Source organism: Musca autumnalis, unplaced genomic scaffold (assembly GCF_047663935.1).
Source record: "Musca autumnalis isolate F117 unplaced genomic scaffold, ASM4766393v1 scaffold_5, whole genome shotgun sequence".
Lineage (NCBI taxonomy): Eukaryota > Metazoa > Arthropoda > Insecta > Diptera > Muscidae > Musca > Musca autumnalis.
The window spans coordinates 194,598,001-194,621,196 of NW_027412088.1; the positions used below are offsets into that span (position 1 = coordinate 194,598,001).

General features: G+C 30.2%; 1 protein-coding gene across 1 annotated transcript in view; it reads right to left on the bottom strand.

Moving 5' to 3' along the window:
• tei (irregular chiasm C-roughest protein teiresias) overlaps positions 1 to 23,196 on the bottom strand; it is a 368,344-nt gene that overhangs the window by 91,582 nt on the left and 253,566 nt on the right. Inside the window, exons 8-9 of the mRNA XM_073990187.1 lie at positions 12,488 to 12,627; positions 8,917 to 9,046 (exon numbers count right to left, since the gene is read on the bottom strand). Coding sequence (XP_073846288.1) covers positions 8,917 to 9,046; positions 12,488 to 12,627 — 270 coding nt within the window. The remainder of the gene's footprint in view (positions 1 to 8,916; positions 9,047 to 12,487; positions 12,628 to 23,196) is intronic.

Below are 23,196 nucleotides of genomic sequence, written 5' to 3' on the forward strand. Positions count from 1 at the left end.
TCTTACATAGAATAACTTCATCATGGTCTTCATATAGAAGATCTTCATAAAGGGTTTATATAGAAGACCTCAAAGTATTTTTAAGGATGCGCTCAAAGTCTTCATATATAGCACAAACCATCTTTCCTTAGAAGTCCACACTCTTCTCACATAAAGCCAAATTTCTTTTCATAGAAGACTGCATTTTCTAATAGAATTCCGATAGGTCCTCTCATTGAAGGAACAGGATCTTCAAATAGAATACCACAAGTTCTCCTCATAGAAGACCACAAGGTCTTCATATAAAATACCTCAAGGTCTTCAAATAGAAGGTATTAAAGTCTTCATACATAAAGAAGTTCTAAAGGGCTTCTCATAGAAGATCACAATGTCTTCATATAGAGAACAAAAAGGTCATCTCACGAAACACCGTAAACTATTTTTGTAGAAGTCCACGCGGCATTCTCACAGAAATCCAAACTTCGAAATTTCTCATAGAATTACAATAGGTCTTATGGTAGAAGACCACAAAGTCTTTTCATAAAAACCAGAAGGTCTCATTATAGAAGAGCACAAAGTCTTTCCTTAGAACACCACAAAATCATCCCATGGAAGACCACAAAGTCTTCTTATAGAAGATACAAGGCTTTTTCCTATAAGATCGGCTTCATTTGTTAGTACCAATTCGTTTTCCCTTCCTTTTTCAAATTGCCAGACAGTATCCTAAAACATTTGATATATAAATTCATTATTTGTTGCCTACTTTAAGGAGTCACATTAATCTTCTTTTTATAACACATTTTTATGAGTCCTCTAAATGTGTTTTTTTTTTATTCTTTTTGTGTGAAAAATATTTTGTTGTGTCTGAATTCATAATTTTTCATCAATCATGGATCAATATGAAAAAAAAAATCGTGACAGAAGAAAAAATAACTCCTTAAAGTATGCACGCACATTCCTCTGAGTAATAAACAGGAAAAAAATCCAAGTGCCTGGGTTGGGGCGAACAGAAACAAATGAAAGGTCGTTTATCAAAATAAAGCAATTACAAGTCGAGCTAAAAAAGAAATAACTCAAATTGTTATGAAGCTAAACGAAAAAAAAGATGCCTTGATTCCCCAATTGAGTTGAAAAGGACTGACTATATGAAAAATTCCTCTAATAATAACATGACAAAATATTACCTCATGCTGAGGGAAAGAAAAAAAAGAAAAAATAAAAATATGAATCCTTAGAATTAATGCCTGCAGGAAGGCAATGCAACCTTTGGGGAATAACACCTTCAACTTGACACACAATCAAGTCGGTGCGGCAATAGAAAAATGTGAAGCATAGTAGATGAAGGAAAATGAAATGAATGGAAATAAATCCCGACAAGCGCGTGTCGTTACTCATTATTGACAATAACAAATGTTTTATTAATAAAGGCAATGTGTTGTACAAACATTTTCATGGCATCGGAAATCTTGCAGCAACACTCTTCGGTGTTTCTCGTGTCATCTTAAGCAAAACGAAAAAGAGATTTTCTTGATGATTGGTTTAAGGTATAAAAAGCAATTGAGGAAACTGAAATTCCAAGGAAAATTGACATGAAATAAAAAATGATTGATAAGTATTTGGGCAGCACTTAGAGGGGGGAAGGGGGAAGGATAAAACGCTTAAGGCGAGTGGTATGTCTGCAAGTTTGGGGGCCTTAAATTCTTTTGTAAAACTAAATGATAACTTTTTGTCTTAACTTTTACATTCAATAAATGTTACAATGAGAAACTAAGGGAAGGAAGGAGATAGAATTCTAGTTAAAAGGGAAACAACAACTATGTCCATCACCTATACCACTATACATCTAACAGCAGTCTATATAGGGCAAGAAGAAAACACAATTTAATTTCTTTAACATTACTGCAATATCAGCAGACCAAACAATAACAACAACCACCTCTCCAACAATTTAATAGACAATCAATGTCGATTTAAAATTTCTTTTCAATCAAAGCAAAGAAAGCGGGAAATTTTGGTTTCAAATTTCATTAATAGTTCCTTAGCGCCCAGTCATCCCTTCCTCTACAATAAAGCAAGTTCATTTCCAAGGAATTGATTTTTTTTTTGTTTTCCCCTAACCGCTCGCAATTTCGAATGAAAGTGGAAAGCAGGAGTTGTTCAATCTCTTCATAACAACAAACAGATAAATATCTTTTAATAATTTAATAACATCCGGATTATACTTCCAAACAATGCTAGAACAATTTTAAGGAAGTTTTTTTCTGGCCAGCAAAAAATATTGAATTTCATTTTAATCCTTCATAAGCTTGAAAACAATTTTCGATTATTATTGAAGAATTTCTAAAAATCAGGGGAGGGATTAGAAAATATAATTTTGTTGGGAAAACCAAACAAGGAGTTTAGTTCTGTGGATCATTGGCAGCTAAATACTGAAGGGTTGGAAAGAGCATATTGAAGGTATTTCTGTTTTGAAAGGTAGTAAAAGAGTATTTTTGTAATTCGGTCCGATTCATTCTATTTTTCAATGACATGGGACTTCGATAACTCTTCTATAGAAATGCGAGAAACGAAGTCCAAACAACTCTAAGAAGTCGGGACTTTAAACTGTGATATGATATTGCCTTTTTGAAGTCTTCAGAACACTATTTTCAACGGTATAACAATAACCTCCTAATCTGGTCTAACAAATTTGCCCCAAGCCATATTTTAAATTTTTTAAAATATATGTTTGCCAATTAAAATATTTTATAACAGAATTATTTTTTTTCTCTTTCTTTCTAATTTATTTCTAGACATGAACACAACAAAAACATTATCTAAAATAAATAACTATATACGTCGATATGTCTATGTGCGTATTTACTTTGCAAGGCTTTGAAGAGAATACACAAACATGATGCAAATAATCTATTCAACACCCACACAAGGCTGTCTATCGTCTGCCTAAAAAAATGTAGACAAAACCCCCCTTTGGCATAACACTTGAGATATTTTGAACGCATCGCACACATTCACACCTACACAGAATTTCTGATGGCATACAGGGTGTGAAAAGAAAAATGTCTGGGCTGTAGTTATCCCAAAAAATATGCACAAGTATGTTGCTATGTATATGTGTACTGGTGTTAAATACAAATATTTACAACCCAACCATAAACAAGTGCCTTCCAAGTGGGCAACTCTTGGGTGGTTGGAAGTGATGAGCCATGTTTGTAAACTTGGTGAGTGAGAGTTGAAAGCCTACCATCCGTGGTGGCAAACTTCTGTTTTGTTTGTTTTTATGTACATAGGTTTGTATGTATGTTGTAAATGTTAAATTTAACATAACATTCCATGTTGTTGTTCTATGTTTTGTTGTAATGTTGTTTTCGTACCCACCATCCTACGGTGTTCATAACTCTGAAGGTTTTGGTGTGATTTATTTTTTAAACATCTCCATTGAATTTTCATACAACCAATTGATACGAGGTGTGGTGGAGAAAATTCTTGTCTTCGTATGGAAGACCTCAATCTTCCTAAGGAAGACCCCAAGTTTTCCTATGAAAGACCTCAGACCTTCCTTCGTATACCTCAAGTCTTCCTGAGGAAGACCTCTGGTCTTCCTATACCTCAAGACCTATAGAAGACCTATGGGCTTCCTATAGAATACCTCAAGTCTACCTATGGAAGACATCAAGGCTTCCTATAGAATACCTCAAGTCTATTATGGAATACATCAAGGCTTCCTATAGAAGACGTCAAGTCTTCTTATGGAAGACCTCAGGACATCCTATAGAACACCTCAGGTCTTCCTTTAGAAAATCTCAGGTCTTCCTATAGAAAACCTCAGGATTTCCTATAGAAGACCTCAGGTATTCCTATAGAAGACCTCAGGTCTTCCTATAGAAGACCTCAGGATTTTCTATAGAGGACCTCAGGTCTTCCTATAGAATACCTCAAACCTTCCTGAGGAAGACCTCAGGTCTTTCTATAGAATACCTAAAGTCTACCTATGGAAGACATCAAGGCTTCCTATAGAAGACCTAAAGGCTTCCTATAGAAGACCTCAAGTCTTCTTATGGAAGACCTTAGGTCTTCCTATAGAATACCTCAGGTCTTCCTATAGAAGACCTCATGTCTTCCTATAGAAGACCTCAGGTCTTCCTATACCTCAAGTCTTCCTGAGGAAGACCTCAGGTCTTCCTATAGAAGACCTAAGGGCTTCCTATAGAATACCTCAAGCCTACCTATGGAAGACATCAAGGTTTCCTATAGAAGACCACAAGTCTTCTTATGGAAGACCTCAGGGCATCCTATAGAAGACCTCAAGTCTTCCTATAGAAGACTTCAGGTCTCAGGACCTCAGGACTTTCTATAGAGGACCCCAGGTCTTCCTATAGAACACCTCAAGTCTTCCTGAGGCAGACCTCAAATCTTCCTACGAAAGACCTGAAGTCATCTTGTGGAAGACCTCAAGTCTTCCTATGGAAACCCTCAGGACTTCCTATAGAAGACCCCAAATCTTCCTATGGAAGACCTCAGGACTTCCTATGAAAGACATCAGGACTTCCTATAGAAGACCTCAGGTCTTTCTATTGAAGACCTCAAGTCTTCCTATGGAAGACAACAAGTCTTCCTATGGAAGACAACAAGTCTTCCTATGGAAACAACAAGCCTTCCTATGGAAGACCCCAAGTCTTTTTATGGAAGCCCTCAGGACCTCCTATAGAAGACCCCAAGTCTTCCTATAGAAGACCCTCAAGTCTTCGCATGGAAGACCACAAGTCTTTGTATGGAAGACCTCTAGACTTCCTAAGGAAGACATCAAGGCTTCCTACAGAAGACCACAAATCTTCTTATGGAAGACTTCAGGACATCCTATAGAAGACCTCAGGTCTTCCTTTAGAAGATCTCAGGTCTTCCTATAGAAGATCTCAGGTCTTCCTATAGAAAAACTCAGGATTTCCTATAGAAGACTTCAGGTCTTCCTATAGAAGACCTCAAGACTTCCTATAGAGGACCTCAGGTCTTCCTATAAAATACCTCAAGTCTTCCTGAGGCAGACCTCAAGTCTTCCTATGGAAGACCTCAAGTCTTCCTATGGAAGTCCGCAAGTCCTCCTATGGAAGGCCTCAAGTCTTACTATGGAAGACCTCAAGTCTTACTATGGAAGGCATTAAGTCTTCCTTATGGAAGTCCTCATGTTTTCCTATGGAAGACCTCAAGTCTTCCTATGGAAGACCTCAAGTCTTCCTATGGAAGACCTCAAGTCTTCCTATGGAAGACCTCAAGTCTTCCTATGGAAGACCTCAAGTCTTCCTATGGAAGACCTCAAGTCTTCCTATGGAAGACCTCAAATCTTCCTATGGAAGACCTCAAGTCTTCCTATGGAAGACCTCCCGTCTTCCTATGGAAGACCTCTTCTCTTCCTATGGAAGACCTCAAGTCTTCCTGTGGAAGACCTCTTCTCTTCCTATGGAAGACCTCAAGTCTTCCTATGGAAGACCTCTTCTCTTCCTATGGAAGACCTCTAGTCTTCCTATGGAAGACCTCTTCTCTTCCTATGGAAGGCCTCTTCTCTTCCTATGGAAGAACTCAAGTCTTCCTATGGAAGCCCTCAAGTCCTCCTATGGGAGACCCCAAGTCTTCCTATGGAAGACCTCACGTCTTCCTATGGAAGACCTCAAGTCTTCCTATGGAAGACCTCAAGTCTTCCTGTGAAAGACCTCAAGTATTCCTATGGAAGACCACAAGACTTTCTATGGAAGACCTCAAGTCTTCCTGTGAAAGACCTAAAATATTCCTACGGAAGAACACAAGTCTTCCTATGGATGACCACAAGACTTTCTATGGAAAACCTCAAGTCTTCCTGTGGATAACTTCAAGTCTTCCTATGGAAGACCACAAGACTTTCTATGGAAGACCTCAAGTCTTCCTATGGAAGAACTCAAGTCTTCCTATGGAAGACGTCAAGTCTTCTTATGAAAGACTTCAAGTCTTCCTATGGAAGACCTCAAGTCTTCTATTGAATTCACACACACATCGATTAATACGAGGCGTGGTTGAGAAAGTCTGTGTCTTCCTATAGAAAACATCAAGTCTTCCAATATGGAAGGCTTTAAGCCATCTCATGGAAGAACTTCCTACAGAATATCTCAAGTCATAATACAACAGACCTCACGTCTTCATATGGTAGACCTCACTTCTTCATATGGAAGACTTCAAGTCTTCCTATGGTAGACCACAAATATTCCTATGGAAGACTTCAAGTCTTCCTATGGAAGACCTCAAGTCTTCCTATGGAAGACCTCAACTCTTCCTATGGGAGACCTCAAGTCTTCCCTTGAAGACCTCAAGTCTTCCTATGGAAGGCCTCAAGTCTTCCTATGGAAGACCTCAAGTCTTCCTATGGAAGACCTCAAGTCTTCCCATTGAAGACCACAAGTCTTTCTATGGAAGACCTCAAGTCTTCCTATGGAAGACCTCAAGTCTTCCTATGGAAGACCTCAAGTCTTCCTATGGAAGACCTCAAGTCTTCCTATGGAAGACCTCAAGTCTTCCTTTGGAAGACCACAAGTCTTCGTATGGAAGACCTCAAGTCTTCGTATGGAAGACATTAAGTATTCCTTATAGAAATCCTCAAGTTTTCCCAGCGAAGACCACAAGACTTTCTATGAAAGACCTCAAGTCTTCCTATGGAATACCTCAAGTCTTAAAATGGAAGACCTCAAGTCTTCCTATGGAAGACCTCAAGTCTTCTATTGAATTCACACACACATCGATTAATACAAGGCGTGGTTGAGAAAGTCTTTGTCTTCCCATAGAAAACAGCAAGTCTTCCAATATGGATGGCCTTAAGCCATCTTATGGAAGAACTTCCTGCAGAATACCTCAAGTCATACTAAAAAAGACCTCACGTCTTCATATGGAAGACCTCACGTCTTCATATGGAAGACCTCAAGTCTTCCTATGAAAGACCTCAAGTCTTCCTATGAAAGACCTCAAGTCTTCCTCTGGAAGACCGCAAGTCTTCGTATGGAAGACCTCAAGTCTTTCTATGGAAGACCTCAAGTCTTCCTATGGAAGACGTTAAGTCTTCCTTATGAAAGTCCTCAAGTCTTCCTATAGAAAACCTCATGTCTTCCCCATAGAAGACTTCAAGTCTTCCCCATAGAAGACTTCAAGTCTTCCCCATAGAAGACTTCAAGTCTTCCCATAGAATACTTCAAGTCTTCCCATAGAAGACTTCAAGTCTTCCCGTAGAAGACTACAAGTCTTCCCATAGAAGACTTCAAATCTTCCCATAGAAAACTTCAAGTATTTCCATAGAAGACTTCAAGTCTTCCTATAGAAGACTTCAAGTCTTCCCATAGAAGACTTCAAGTCGTCCCATAGAAGACTTCAATTCTTCCCATAGAAGACTTCAAGTCTTCCCATAGAAGACTTCAAGTCTTCCCATAGAAAACTTCAAGTCTGCTTAGAGAAGATCTCAAGTCATCTTAAGGAAGGCTTCAAGTCTTCTAAGAGAAGACCTCAAGACTTCTTATAGAAGAACTCAAGTTTTCAATAAGAAGACTCAAGTCTTTTATAAAAGGACTCAAGTCTTCTATAAGAAGACCTCAAGTCATCTTAGAGAAGAACTCAAGGTCTTCCATAAGACCTCATATCAGTACAGTAAATTTCAACTCAGTAAACTTCAAGTCCTCCTATAGAGGACCCGACGTCTTCCAAAAAAAGTCAGCTAGTCTTCCTATAGAAGACCCCAAATCTTCCTATGGCATATTTCAGGTCTTTCCGTATGAGAATTCAAGTCTTCCTATGGAAACTTTTAAAATTGCTTAAGTTTTGCAAATTCTTATATTCCCTTTGAAAACATTGTTTTCCATCTCCCCCCAAATTTTATTTACTTAAATAATTCACCCCCAAAAACTTTTTTGCACTACAACAAAATGACAAATATTGTCAACACCCCTGATACTATTCCCCAAACACGACGACGACATACGCACACACACACATACGTTTTTGCATAAATATTTTCATATGTTGTCAATAGTGAGACAGGGTTTGGGTTAAGCAACACCCCTCGATTTTATAGGTTAGGTCGGTCGTTATAAGAACATATTTTTTGTCATTTGACATGTGTTGTGCTGCCTATAAAAAACATGAACAACCCCCTGCGTATCATAGCCACCATAGTGCAAAAATATTTTTGTATGTTGATATTTTAGCACCTTACTTTTGATGTTGTTGTTTTTTCTTACTTTCGCTTGTGCCAAAACTTTAACCGTGTGTTTGGGTTCAATGAAGATTTTCAGTGCGTTACGGCTGATGTTTGGCAATGTGTTTTTGATAGTCAACCAATAATTCGGGCTATGAAAATTATTGGTCTATACGGATGAATGGTGTTTGTTGCCATTGATGTGCTTTTTTTTGGCATAAGGTCTTAAGTTTTGTGCTGGGAGTATTTTGTTGTGGCAAAAATTGTGGATTTTGTTAGGCTTCAGTGGTGGTACTTGATAGCTTTACACCATGCGCCCATCACCTATCAACATAAATATTGACTTTTGTCAACTCTTCCTCCTTTGGAAATGGGCAACATAAGCTGTTAAGAGTAACAAACATATATGCAAAGTTGTTTGTCGTTTGTTCGGTTTTTATGTTTTTTACAATTTTTCACTGGGGTTTTTGTTGTTCGCTCCATTTTGTACGCAGTTGTGCCCTTTTTGCTGTTTTCAAAAGGTAATTTCACGCATTTGTGTAGTCATATGTAATGAAATATTGATAAGTTTTTTCCTTTATCCCCTTCTGAGCGGAATAAGGCAATGAAAGTTTGTCAGAATTTTTATGTTCTGAATGGCTTTTGGTGGGGTTTACTTCACAAAACTTCTTTTTTTTTGGGTAAGGTCTTTTTTATATTTTCCATATGCAAACATTTATAGACATTTAAATACTTACATCGTACGCTTAGATAGTAACCAATCGATGAATATTGATAGTTAAGGTGACGCGATGTACATTTATACCAGCCGGAGTGTTCACGTCGTATGGAAGTGAAATTTAGGAAACCATCACCGGTTTGAGGGACCTTTTCAAGAAAAAATAAAAAAGAAAGGGGAAAATATATTAGTAAAGGCTTTAAAATGAATTGCATATTTTAAGGGAAGAAAATTTAAGCATACTTTTGGGATGAAAATCTTAAAAATTATTTTATAGACAGTCAAAGGTCTTAAAACATGGATTTTTTAAAAATAATTTTTTAAAAAAATATAACGTGGATATTTTAAAAATATTTTTTTTTAAATTTATATAAACGTGGATTTTTTAAAAATATTTTCTTTGCTAAACTTATATAAACGTTGATTTTTTAACAATTTTTTTCAAAATTTATATAAACCTGGATTTTTTAAAAATATTTTTTCCACAATTTATATAAACGTGGATGTTTTAAAAATATTTTTTCCACAATTTATATAAACGTGGATTTTTTTAAAAATATTTTTTCCACAATTTATATAAACGTGGATTTTTTAAAAATATTTTTTCCACAATTTATATAAACGTGGATTTTTTAAAAATATTTTTTCCACAATTTATATAAACGTGGATTTTTTAAAAATATTTTTTCCACAATTTATATAAACGTGGATTTTTTAAAAATATTTTTTCGACAATTTATATAAACGTGGATTTTTTAAAAATATTTTTTCCACAATTTATATAAACGTGGATTTTTTAAAAATATTTTTTCCACAATTTATATAAACGTGGATTTTTTAAAAATATTTTTTCCACAATTTATATAAACGTGGATTTTTTAAAAATATTTTTTCCACAATTTATATAAACGTGGATTTTTTAAAAATATTTTTTCCACAATTTATATAAACGTGGATTTTTTAAAAATATTTTTTCCACAATTTATATAAACGTGGATTTTTTAAAAATATTTTTTCCACAATTTATATAAACGTGGATTTTTTAAAAATATTTTTTCCACAATTTATATAAACGTGGATTTTTTAAAAATATTTTTTCCACAATTTATATAAACGTGGATTTTTTAAAAATATTTTTTCCACAATTTATATAAACGTGGATTTTTTAAAAATATTTTTTCCACAATTTATATAAACGTGGATTTTTTAAAAATATTTTTTCCACAATTTATATAAACGTGGATTTTTTAAAAATATTTTTTCCACAATTTATATAAACGTGGATTTTTTAAAAATATTTTTTCCACAATTTATATAAACGTGGATTTTTTAAAAATATTTTTTCCACAATTTATATAAACGTGGATTTTTTAAAAATATTTTTTCCACAATTTATATAAACGTGGATTTTTTAAAAATATTTTTTCCACAATTTATATAAACGTGGATTTTTTAAAAATATTTTTTCCACAATTTATATAAACGTGGATTTTTTAAAAATATTTTTTCCACAATTTATATAAACGTGGATTTTTTAAAAATATTTTTTCCACAATTTATATAAACGTGGATTTTTTAAAAATATTTTTTCCACAATTTATATAAACGTGGATTTTTTAAAAATATTTTTTCCACAATTTATATTAACGTGGATTTTTTAAAAATATTTTTTCCACAATTTATATAAACGTGGATTTTTTAAAAATATTTTTTCCACAATTTATATAAACGTGGATTTTTTAAAAATATTTTTTCCACAATTTATATAAATGTGGATTTTTTAAAAATATTTTTTCCACAATTTATATAAACGTGGATTTTTTAAAAATATTTTTTCCACAATTTATATAAACGTGGATTTTTTCAAAATATTTTCCACAATTTATATGAACCTGGATTTTTTAAAAATATTTTTTCAAACTTTTTATAAACGTGGATTTTTTTTAAAATATTTTTTCCAAAATTTATATAAACGTGGACTTTTTAAAAATATTTTTTCCACAATTTATATAAACGTGGATTTTTTAAAAATATTTTTTCCACAATTTATATAAATGTGGATTTTTTAAAAATATTTTTTCCACAATTTATATAAACGTGGATTTTTTAAAAATATTTTTTCCACAATTTATATTAACGTGGATTTTTTAAAAATATTTTTTCCACAATTTATATAAACGTGGATTTTTTAAAAATATTTTTTCCACAATTTATATAAACGTGGATTTTTTAAAAATATTTTTTCCACAATTTATATTAACGTGGATTTTTTAAAAATATTTTTTCCACAATTTATATAAACGTGGATTTTTTAAAAATATTTTTTCCACAATTTATATAAACGTGGATTTTTTAAAAATATTTTTTCCACAATTTATATTAACGTGGATTTTTTAAAAATATTTTTTCCACAATTTATATAAACGTGGATTTTTTAAAAATATTTTTTCCACAATTTATATAAACGTGGATTTTTTAAAAATATTTTTTCCACAATTTATATTAACGTGGATTTTTTAAAAATATTTTTTCCACAATTTATATAAACGTGGATTTTTTAAAAATATTTTTTCCACAATTTATATAAACGTGGATTTTTTAAAAATATTTTCCACAATTTATATGAACCTGGATTTTTTAAAAATATTTTTTCAAACTTTTTATAAACGTGGATTTTTTTTTAAATATTTTTTCCAAAATTTATATTAACGTGGATTTTTTAAAAATATTTTTTCCACAATTTATATAAACGTGGATTTTTTAAAAATATTTTTTCCACAATTTATATAAATGTGGATTTTTTAAAAATATTTTTTCCACAATTTATATAAACGTGGATTTTTTAAAAATATTTTTTCCACAATTTATATAATCGTGGATTTTTTAAAAATATTTTTTCCACAATTTATATAAACGTGGATTTTTTAAAAATATTTTTTCAACAATTTATATAAACGTGGATTTTTTAAAAATATTTTTTCCACAATTTATATAAACGTGGATTTTTTAAAAATATTTTTTCCACAATTTATATAAACGTGGATTTTTTCAAAATAATTTTTCCACAATTTATATAAACGTGGATTTTTTCAAAATATTTTTTCCACAATTTATATAAACGTGGATTTTTTCAAAATATTTTTTCCACAATTTATATAAACGTGGATTTTTTCAAAATATTTTTTCCACAATTTATATAAACGTGGATTTTTTAAAAATATTTTTTCCACAATTTATATAAACGTGGATTTTTTAAAAATATTTTTTCCACAATTTATATAAACGTGGATTTTTTCAAAATATTTTTTCCACAATTTATATAAACGTGGATATTTTAAAAATATTTTTTCCACAATTTATATAATCGCGGATTTTTTAAAAATATTTTTTCCACAATTTATATAATCGTGGATTTTTTTAAAAATATTTTTTCCACAATTTATATAATCGTGGATTTTTTAAAATATTTTTTCCAAAATTTATGTAAACGTGGATTTCTTAAAAATATTTTTTCCAAAATTTATGTAAACTTTGATTTTTTAAAACATATTTTTAGCAAAATTTATATAAACGTGGATTTTTTTACTCACCGGTGGTTCGCCATCATCCTTCTGCCATCTGGGTGTACTGGGTGGATTTGAGTCAACATCACATTTCAAAGAAACCTCAATACCCTCACGCAAGGGATAGCCGAAACCTGGTGTGCGTGATATGGCAAAAGAAGGGGTATCTGTAAAACAACAAGAAAAACACCATAGCAAAATCAATATTTAATAAAAATTTCACAAAAAGTTTTTTAAATACAAAATCTAAATTTACACAAAATGGACATGATAAATGTTAATTAAAAATCTCGTGTATATTCAAAAAAATGAAATTACAAACATCTATGTAAATTTTATGGTACACAACCCTCGACATCACATCGCATCTCATCACATGAATAAATTTCGACAGAAAAAAAAAAAATTCTATAGAATCTGACATATGTATGCATTTAATCAATCATAACCAAATAATATTGAAAAGTTTAGAAAATGTTTTATGTTGTACAACAACATTGTCGTAATGTAAATAGACATAGTTCAACCACATAAAAATAGCAACAAACATGACGCTGCCATTAGACCGATAGACGTCTGTCAAAAAAAAAAAAAAAAAAAAAAAAAAATTCGGCGAGCATACAAAAACTAATCAATGAATAAAATGCAAATATTTTCCAGGACAGCTAACATTATTCTATTCGAAAAATAAAAAAAAAATAAAAATGTTTCAATGCTTCAATTTTTTGGTTTGTTTTTGGATGATATGCCATGATTTTTGATGATTTCGTTATCAGATATTAAAATAGATTTGAAAATATATAAAAAAAAACTTTAAACAAATTTAAATTTTTCATGTTGGTGTTTAGTTTCAATATTTATTTGCTTAACCCTGTAGTGGCAGATGGGACCATCTGGGATTTTATTATTGTATTGTATTGTAACTTAGTCTAGTATACAAGGGCCCTGGTCAATTGTCCTTCGATATTCCAAAAAGGCTTTTTGAAGAACTAAACCCCAGCCTATGATATTTTTTACCACATCAAACTGTTTTAAAATCGACTAATTGAATCCTATTTATCTTGCGATTTTAAAAATTGCTCTCATCCATGGGTTAATACCTCTCAAACTCATACAAATATCTATGTGTGTATGTAAATCTTGTTATAAATTATTAAAAATGAAATATTATCTTTCACATTTTTATTACACACGACGAAATGAAATTCCTTTACAAAATTTAAAGCAATGTTTTGATTTACCATGTCCAGACTAGGAGAAGGACTCATCCAGAAGGCCATCTCCCCATAACATATAAAAATTCTTTATTTTCATTCTTTCTTTCATTTGTTTGCTATGCTCATTCATGTGTTCGTTCAATTCAATGCAATGCCAATGTTTAAATACAATTCAATACACAATTCATTTGTTAAAATATTTGTCTGTCCTCGTGCCAGCCAGTCAGTCAGGCAGTCAGCCATCCATTCATTTTGTCCAGCAGACGACGACTGTTCAGCAGAACTAGTCGGTTTCTGCCTATTCTTTCACTCGCCGGCCTGTTGTTGACCATTCATTCACATATCTATGGCCTTTTGTACAAAATGGCTCATTGCTATATCCAAAAGGCTCACAACAGCCGCACTCTCTCTCACTCTCCGAGGACATATCAACTTATCCGTACAACGACACAACAACGACGAGCTGTCTATCAACTGTCTGCTTGTAATTTGTATTTGATTCATCAATGGAGAATATAAAATTAAACATTGTAAAAGGACTTGTAGACCTTGTGATAAGCAGAGAATTTTTGTTTGGGGATATCAGATTTAAATGGCCTTCAATAGGAGCGTAGAAATAAGGAATTAAGTGAAAAGAACTAAGGAACTCTACAGCTATTGGATCAGTGAAAAAGAAGAAAAATGTTTGGTATTTTTTTTAACAATTTTTCAAACAATCATAAGGTATATACGTGGATTTTTTAATAACATTTTTGAAGAAATTGAATGTCTATACACCTGATTTTCTTTTTTTTTTATTTTTAAAAGAAATAGATTTTTAAGATTTTATTTTAAATTTAAAAAATAAAAATATTTTTCAAACAATATCAAGATGGATTTTTGAAAAAGCTGCACTACCTTACAATAATAAATAATACACTTCTCAGGGCCATCTAAAGTAGGTGACCCAAAGGGCCATCTACTCTACAGTAGACGACCCAAAGTTCCATCTACTCTACAGTAGACGACCGAAAGTTCCATCTACTCTACAGTAGTCGACACAAAGGGCCATCTACTCTACAGTAGACGACCCAAAAGGCCATCTACTCTATAGTAGATGACCCAAAGTTCCACCTTCTCTACAGTAATCGACACAAAGGGTCATCTACTCTACAGTAGACCCAATGGGCAAAACTGCAAAAGTGAATCCAAAAAATATAAACTAAAATTTTACATTTAATTTTTGCAAAAATTTAAACTTTAATTTTTTGAAAATATTTTTTTTTTGCAGATAACGTAAATTTAAATTTAATTAGCGTGGATTTTTTAAAAATATTTTCTTTAATCAACGTGTATTTTTTAAAAATATTTTCTTTAATAAACATAGATTTTTTAAAAATATTTTCTTTAATTAACGTGGATTTTTTAAAAATACTTTCTTTAATTAACGAGGTTTTTTTAAAAATATTTTCTTTACTTAACGTGGATTTTTTAAAAATATTTTCTTTAATTAACGTGGATTTTTTAAAAATATTTTCTTTAATTAACGTGGATTTTTTAAAAATATTTTTTTTAATTAACGTGAATTTTTTAAAAATATTTTCTTTAATAAACGTGGATTTTTTAAAAAATATTTTCTTTAATTAACGTGGATTTTTTAAAAATATTTTCTTTAATTAATGTGGATTGTTTAAAAATATTTTCTTTAATTAACGTGGATTTTTTAAAAATATTTTCTTTAATTAACGTGGATTTTTTAAAAATATTTTCTTTAATTAACGTGGATTTTTTAAAAATATTTTCTTTAATTAACGTGGATTTTTTAAAAATATTTTCTTTAATTAACGTGGATTTTTTAAAAATATTTTCTTTAATTAACGTGGATTTTTTAAAAATAATTTCTTTAATTAACGTGGATTTTTTAAAAATATTTTCTTTAATTAACGTGGATTTTTTAAAAACATTTTCTTTAATTAACGTGGATTTTTTAAAAATATTTTCTTTAATTAACGTGGATTTTTTAAAAATATTTTCTTTAATTAACGTGGATTTTTAAAAAAAAAAATTCTTTAATTAACGTGGATTTTTTAAAAATATTTTCTTTAATTAACGTGGATTTTTCAAAAATATTTTCTTTAATAAGCGTGGATTTTTTAAAAATATTTTCTTTAATTAACGTGGATTTTTTAAAAATATTTGCTTTAATTAACGTGGATTTTTTAAAAATATTTTCTTTAATTAGCGTGGATTTTTTAAAAATATTTTCTTTAATTAGCGTGGATTTTTTAAAAATATTTTCTTTAATTATCGTGGATTTTAAAAAATTTTTTTTAATTAACGTGGATTTTTTACAAATATTTTCTTTAATTTGCGTGGATTTTTTAAAAATATTTTCTTTAATTAACGTGGATTTTTTAAAAACATTTTCTTTAATTAACGTGGATTTTTTAAAAATATTTGCTTTCATTAACGTGGATTTTTTAAAAAAAAATTTCTTTAATTAACGTGGATTTTTTTAAAATATTTTCTTTAATTAACGTGGATTTTTCAAAAATATTTTCTTTAATAATCGTGGATTTTTTAAAAATTTTTTCTTTAATTATCGTGGATTTTTTAAAAATATTCTCTTTAATTAACGTGGATTATTTAAAAATATTTTCTTTAATTAGCGTGGATTTTTTAAAAATATTTTCATTAATTAACTTGGATTTTTTAAAAATATTTTCTTTAATTATCGTGGATTTTTAAAAATTTTTTTTAATTAACGTGGATTTTTTAAAAATATTTTCTTTAATTAGCGTGGATTTTTTAAAAATATTTTCATTAATTAACTTGGATTTTTTAAAAATATTTTCTTTAATTATCGTGGATTTTTAAAAATTTTTTTTAATTAACGTGGATTTTTTACAAATATTTTCTTTAATTTGCGTGGATTTTTTAAAAAAATATTTTCTTTAATTACCGTGGATTTTTTAAAAATATTGTTTGGTCAACGTGGCTTTTTTAAAAAATATTTGTTGGGCAACGTAGGTTTTTTAAAAATATTTTCAGGTAACGTAGATTTTTAACAAATATTTTTAGGCAACATGGATTATTTAAAAATATTTTTTAAGCAACATGGATTATTAAAAATAATTTTTATGCAACGTGGATTTTTTAAAAAAATTTTTTAAGCAACGTGGATTTTTTAAAAATATTTTTTATGCAACGTGGATTTTTTAAAAATATTTTTATGCAACGTGGCTTTTTTAAAAATATTTTTATGCAACGTGGATTTTTTAAAAATATGTTTTATGCAACGTGGATTTTTTAAAAATATTTTTTTTGCAACGTGGATTTTTTAAAAATATTTTTTATGCAACGTGGATTTTTTAAAAATATTTTTTATGCAACGTGGATTTTTTAAAAATATTTTTTATGCAACGTGGATTTTTAAAAAATATTTTTTATGCAACGTGGATTTTTTAAAAATATTTTTTATGCAACGTGGATTTTTTAAAAATATTTTTTATGCAACGTGGATTTTTTAAAAATATTTTTTATGCAACGTGGATTTTTTAAAAATATTTTTTATGCAACGTGGATTTTTTAAAAATATTTTTTATGCAACGTGGATTTTTTAAAAATATTTTTTATGCAACGTGGATTTTTTAAAAATATTTTTTATGCAACGTGGATTTTTTAAAAATATTTTTTATGCAACGTGGATTTTTTAAAAATATTTTTTATGCAACGTGGATTTTTTAAAAATATTTTTTATGCAACGTTTATTTTAAAAATATTTTTTATGCAACGTTTATTTTTTAAATATTTTTTTGTGGATTTTTTAAAAAAAAATTAGGAAGTGTGGATTTTTTTAAATATTTTAGGCGATGTGTATTTTTTATATTTTTTAGACAACGTGGATTTTTTAAAGATTTTTTTTTGCAACGCGAATTTTTTTAATACTTTTTTGGAAACATCGATTTTTTTATTATTTTAATGAAACGTAGATTTTTCTCAAATATTTTTTTTGGGAACGTGGATTTTTTAAACGACCCAAAGATCCATCTGCTTTACAGTAGATGACCAAAAGTGTCATCTACTCTGCAGTAGACGACCGAAAGGGTTATCTACTTTATAGTAAGCGACCCAAAGGTCCATCTACTTTACAATAGACGACCTAAAGAGCCATCTACTCTACGGTAGATGACCAAAAGGGTCGTCTACTTCACAGTAGACGACCCAAAGGGCCATCTACTTTACAGTAGACGAGCCAAAGGGCCATCTACTCTACGGTAGACGAGCCATAGAGCCATCCGCTCTACAGTAGACGACCCAAAAGGGCCATGTTCTCTACAGTAGACGACATGAAGGGCCATTTACTCTACAGTAGACGATCCAAAGGGTCCTCTACTCTACAGTAGACGAGCCAAAAAGCCATCCGCTCTACAGTAGACGATCCAAAGGGCCATCTACTCTACAGTAGACGAGCCAAAGGGTCATCTACTCTACACTAGACGACCCAAAAGGCCATCTACTCAACAGTAGACCACACGAAGGGCCTTCTACGCTACAGTAGACGACACAATATACCTACTCTACATTAATCGACACAAAGGCCCATCTACTTTACAGTAGAAGCCCAAAAGACTATATACTCTACAGTAGACGACCCATAGTGCCATCTACTTTACAGTAGACGACCCAAAGGGCCATCTACTCTACAGTAATCAAACCAAAGGCATATTTTTTAGGCAAAGGGCCATGTATTCTACAGTATACGACCCAAAGTTCCATCTTCTCTACAGTACTCGACACAAAGAGCCATCTACGCTAGAGTAGACGACACAAAGGGCCATCTGCTCTACAGTAGACGACCCAAAAGGCCATTTACTCTATCGTAGACGACCCAAAGTTCTACTTACTCTACAGTAATCGACACAAAGGGTCATCTAGTCTACAGTAGACGACACAAAGCGTCATCTAGTCTACAGTAGACGACCCTAAAGACTACAGTAGACGGCCCAAAGGGCCATCTACTCTGCAGTAGACGACCGAAAGAAACTTATATTCTTCAGTAGGACTTCTGCTCTATAGAAGACGATCGATAGGGCCATCAACTATACAGTAGTCGGACCAAAGAGCCATCTACTCTGCAGTAGACGACCCAAAGGGCCATCAACTATAGAGTATACGACCCAAAGGGCCATCTACTTTACAGTAGACAACCCAAAGGGCCATCTACTTTACAGTAGACAACCCAAAGGGCCATCTACTTTACAGTAGACGACCCAAAGGGCCATCTACATTACAGTAGACGACCCAAAGGGCCATCTACTTTACAGTAGACGACCCAAAGGGCCATCTACACTACAGTAGACGACCCAAGGGGCCATCTACACTACAGTAGACGACCCAAAGGGTCATCTACTTTACAGTAGACGACCCAAAAGGCCATCTACTTTACAGTAGACGACCCAAAAGGCCATCTACTTTACACTAGACGACCCAAAGGCATATTTTTAGGTATGATGAAATCTTTTATTCTTATACTAGGTCAATGGCCGGTTTCTTTCCCTCCCCAGTTTTATGGAAAACTGATTGCTGTGTAAAGTCCACATCAATTCAATTTGACTGATCCTCTTATACATAACTGGCTTATCATGTCACAAAAGGACTTGTTGAGAGTCAAAAACAAAAAACACCTACAAATACCAACATCCACGTGCGTTCAACCAAACCAAATGCTAACCAAAATAACAAAGACAATCTCTAATCTATAAAAATCTCTATTAAATACTGGAAAATCCTTACTAATTGGCAACACTCAATATTTGATATAAAAATTTTGTGTTAGGCAAATGTATAAACACTGCACTGCGAGACAGATGGATAGACATACACACCATATAAGTGTGTGTGTGTGTGTTAACAAATCTGTTTTCAAGTATGAATTTGTGTGAATATCTTCTTTTTTATTGTATTTCTGTTGTTATGTTGCATTACGTAGACATGTAAACCACAAAACTACAAATCCCTTTGTTAGATAGAGGATAGAGGATTTTTTTAGTTATGGTTTTAGTTGTTGTTGTTATTTGTATTAATATCCCAACAATCAAAGCTAATAATTCCGTACACTTAAAAATGTAGTGGTCAGTTGGGGAGATGTGAGCTATGCGGTATACAAAGGGGGTTGGTACTAGTACATTTGTTAGAGAATATGGCTAGACTGAGGTTAGAGCATGAAAAGAATGGATGAATGGATGTGATGCTAGACTGACTGTCGGTTGGACAACAATCACATAGCCATATGTAGACACATGTAGTCCACAACAACAAAGAGACGCACCTGCACCAACCACGACATCACACATAACAATGTGATGATGACCAATCAAAGGTTTAAAGCTTTGAGATAATTCCCATGCATGGTTGGGCTTATTTGTAAGGCATGTTTAAACTTAAACAAAAAAAAAATCTCAAAAAAAAATTGTGAACATAAATCGTTTGGAGCAGACAAAGAAATCGGAATTGTCTAACAAAAATCAGGAATTTAGGCTATTTGGAAGTTCTTTGTTAGTTTAGCAGACATCCTTTATGGGCTTGTCATTAGAGAAATAAAGGCACACGAAACGGGAATACAATTTTGTTTGTAGTACAAAAAAAGAAGATGAAAACTGGTTTAATGAAAATCTGGAATTTGCGCTTTTTTGAAAATTTTGAATAAAGTTGTCAGACATCAAAGTTTTTCCATTAGTGACACATATTTTGAGAACGGGACTTCGACTTGGACTTTTTATGCAACGTGGATTTTTAAATATTTTTCAACTTTAGCATGCAGCGTGGACTTTATAAAAAAAATTCAATATTTTTATGCCAGGAAGATTTTTTAAGAATACTTTTTAAATTTTTTATGCAACTTGGATTTTTTAAAAATATTTTTTTTAAAGTTTTTTATGCGACGTGAATTTTTTAAAAACAAACTTTTTTAATTTTTTTTCAAAGCTGATTTTTGAAATATATTTTTTTAACTTTGAAAGCTGCGTTGATTTTCTAAAAATATTTTTTCAATTCTATATGCAAGAAGTTTTTTAAAAAAATATTTTTTCAGAGAAAATTGTTCCACTGGATTAAGCCAGACTATTTTGAAAAAAACAAAATTGCAAACGCTATCCCAATAAAAAAACGCCACAATGTTTCTAATTGAAGACACTGGCACGACGTGTGTTGTTTTTGCTGTAAAGCAGACAAACCAAATTTTGGTGTGTGCTTTCGTCGAAATTCGACGACACATACTAGATTTCGCAGACACTTTCGTCGGAGTTGTGTGAGGTTGCCAAGGAAAAACTTCTCATTGAACTTTTTTCTTTGCTTACCTTTATACTTCGAGCTGACGATTGATGTTTGGGTATAACAAGTTTTTTTGTTGAAGAAGTTATTAAAAAATAACTTCGGTGGAGAATATCAACAAACAAAAAACAAGGGAACTGATGAAATTTTGTGGCGAGAATCGAAACTATAGTATTCCCTGCCTTACCCCTAATAAACTAGTTGTTTTAAAATATTAAAACAACAACAATGGGATTAAGCTAGACTATTTAAAAATTTTTCTTTTCAATTGTTTATGCAAGGTGTTTTTTTTTTTAAATAAATTTTTCAATTTTTTAGGCAACATGGATTTTTGAAAAAAAAATATTTTGAATTTTTTAGACGTCGTTAATTTTTTAAAAACAATTTTTTTAATTAAAAATATTTTTTTAATTTTTTAAGCAAAAAAAAAAAAAATTAGAAATATTTTTAAATTTTTTATGCAAAGTGTATTTTTTTTTAAATATTTTTTAAATTTTGTATGCAACGTGGATTTTTTGAGATACTTTCTTTTAAATTTCTTATGCAGCGTGAATTTTTAAAAATATTTTTTAAATTTTTTATGCAACACGGATTTTCAGGAATATTATTTTTAATTTTTTGTGCAACGGGGATTTTTTAAAAATACTATTTACATTTTTTATACAACGCTGATTTTTTAAAAATATTTTTTAAATTTTTTTATTCAAGGAGTTTTTTAAAATTTTTTATGCAACGTGGATTTTAAAAACAAAAAATTCAATTTTTCTATGCGAGGTGGTTTTGTTTAAATATATATTTTTAAATTTTTTATGCAACGTGGATTTTGAAAAAATATATATTTTGAATTTTTTAAAATATTTAAAATAATTAAATTTTTTTTTAATTTTCTAAGCAAAAAAAAAATTTAAATTTTTTATCCAAAGTGTATTTTTTTTAAATATTTTTTAAATTTTGTATGCAACGTGGCTTTTTTGAAATACTTTCTTTTTAATTTTTTTATGCAACGTGGATTTTCTAAAAATATTTTTTAAAAATATTTTTCAATTTTTTTATGCAGCGCGGATTTTTAAAAACATTTTTATTATAATTTTTATGGAACGGGGTTTTTTTAAAAATACCTTTTTCAATTTTTTATACAACGCTGATTTTTTAATAATATTTTTCAAATTTTTGATTCAAGGAGTTTTTTAAAATATTTTTTAATTTTTTTTATGCAAAGCGGATTTTTATAAAAAATGCTTTTTTTTAATCTGTTTATGCAAAGTAGACTTTTCATAAAATTTTTTATGCAACGTGGATTTTTGAAAATATTTTTTCAAATTTTTATGTAACGTGGATTTTATAAAAAGAATTCAATATATTTATGTAAGGTGAAATTTTTAAAAATACTTTTTTTAAATTTTTATTCTATGCGGATTTCTTAAAAATACTTTTTAAATTTTTTATGCAACGTGGATTTTTTTAAAATATGTTTTTCAATTTTTTTATCCAAAGTGGATTTTTAAAAATATTTTTTTTTTAATTTTTTATGTAACGTGGATTTTATAAAAAAAAATCTATATATAACTTTTTCAATTTTTTTATTCTCTGTGGAGATCTTAAAAATACTTTTTCAATTTTTTATTCTATGCGGATTTCTTAAAAATACTTTTTCAATTTTTTATGCAACGTGGATTTTTCTAATATTTTCTTAATTCTTTATGCATCGTGTTTTTTTAAAAAATTTCAATATTTTTATGCAACGTGGATTTTTAAAAATTTATATTTACAATTTTTTTTACACCGCTGAATTTTTGAAAATATTTTTTTAATTTTTTATTCTACTTTCTTTTTAACTGTTTTATGCAACGTGGATTTTCTAAAAATATTTTTAAATTTCTTATGCAACGTGAATTTTTTAAAAATATATATTTTTAATTTTTTATGCAAACTGGATTTTTTAAAAATATTTTTATTTTAATTTTTTTTGTGCAACGTGAAAATTTGGAATTGGATTTTTTGGTAAAATATTTTATAATTTTGTCAGACATCATAAGTTTATCATTAGTGGCACACATTTTGATAAGGAATTAGACACGAAATTTTTAAATGAAGTAATTAATAGCAGTGAGTAAAAACCAATAATTTGTACCTATTTTAAAATTACACAACATACCTCTGTATGTGGCGAGGGGGTACTTCTTTCTCTAAATAATATTCCGAAAAAAT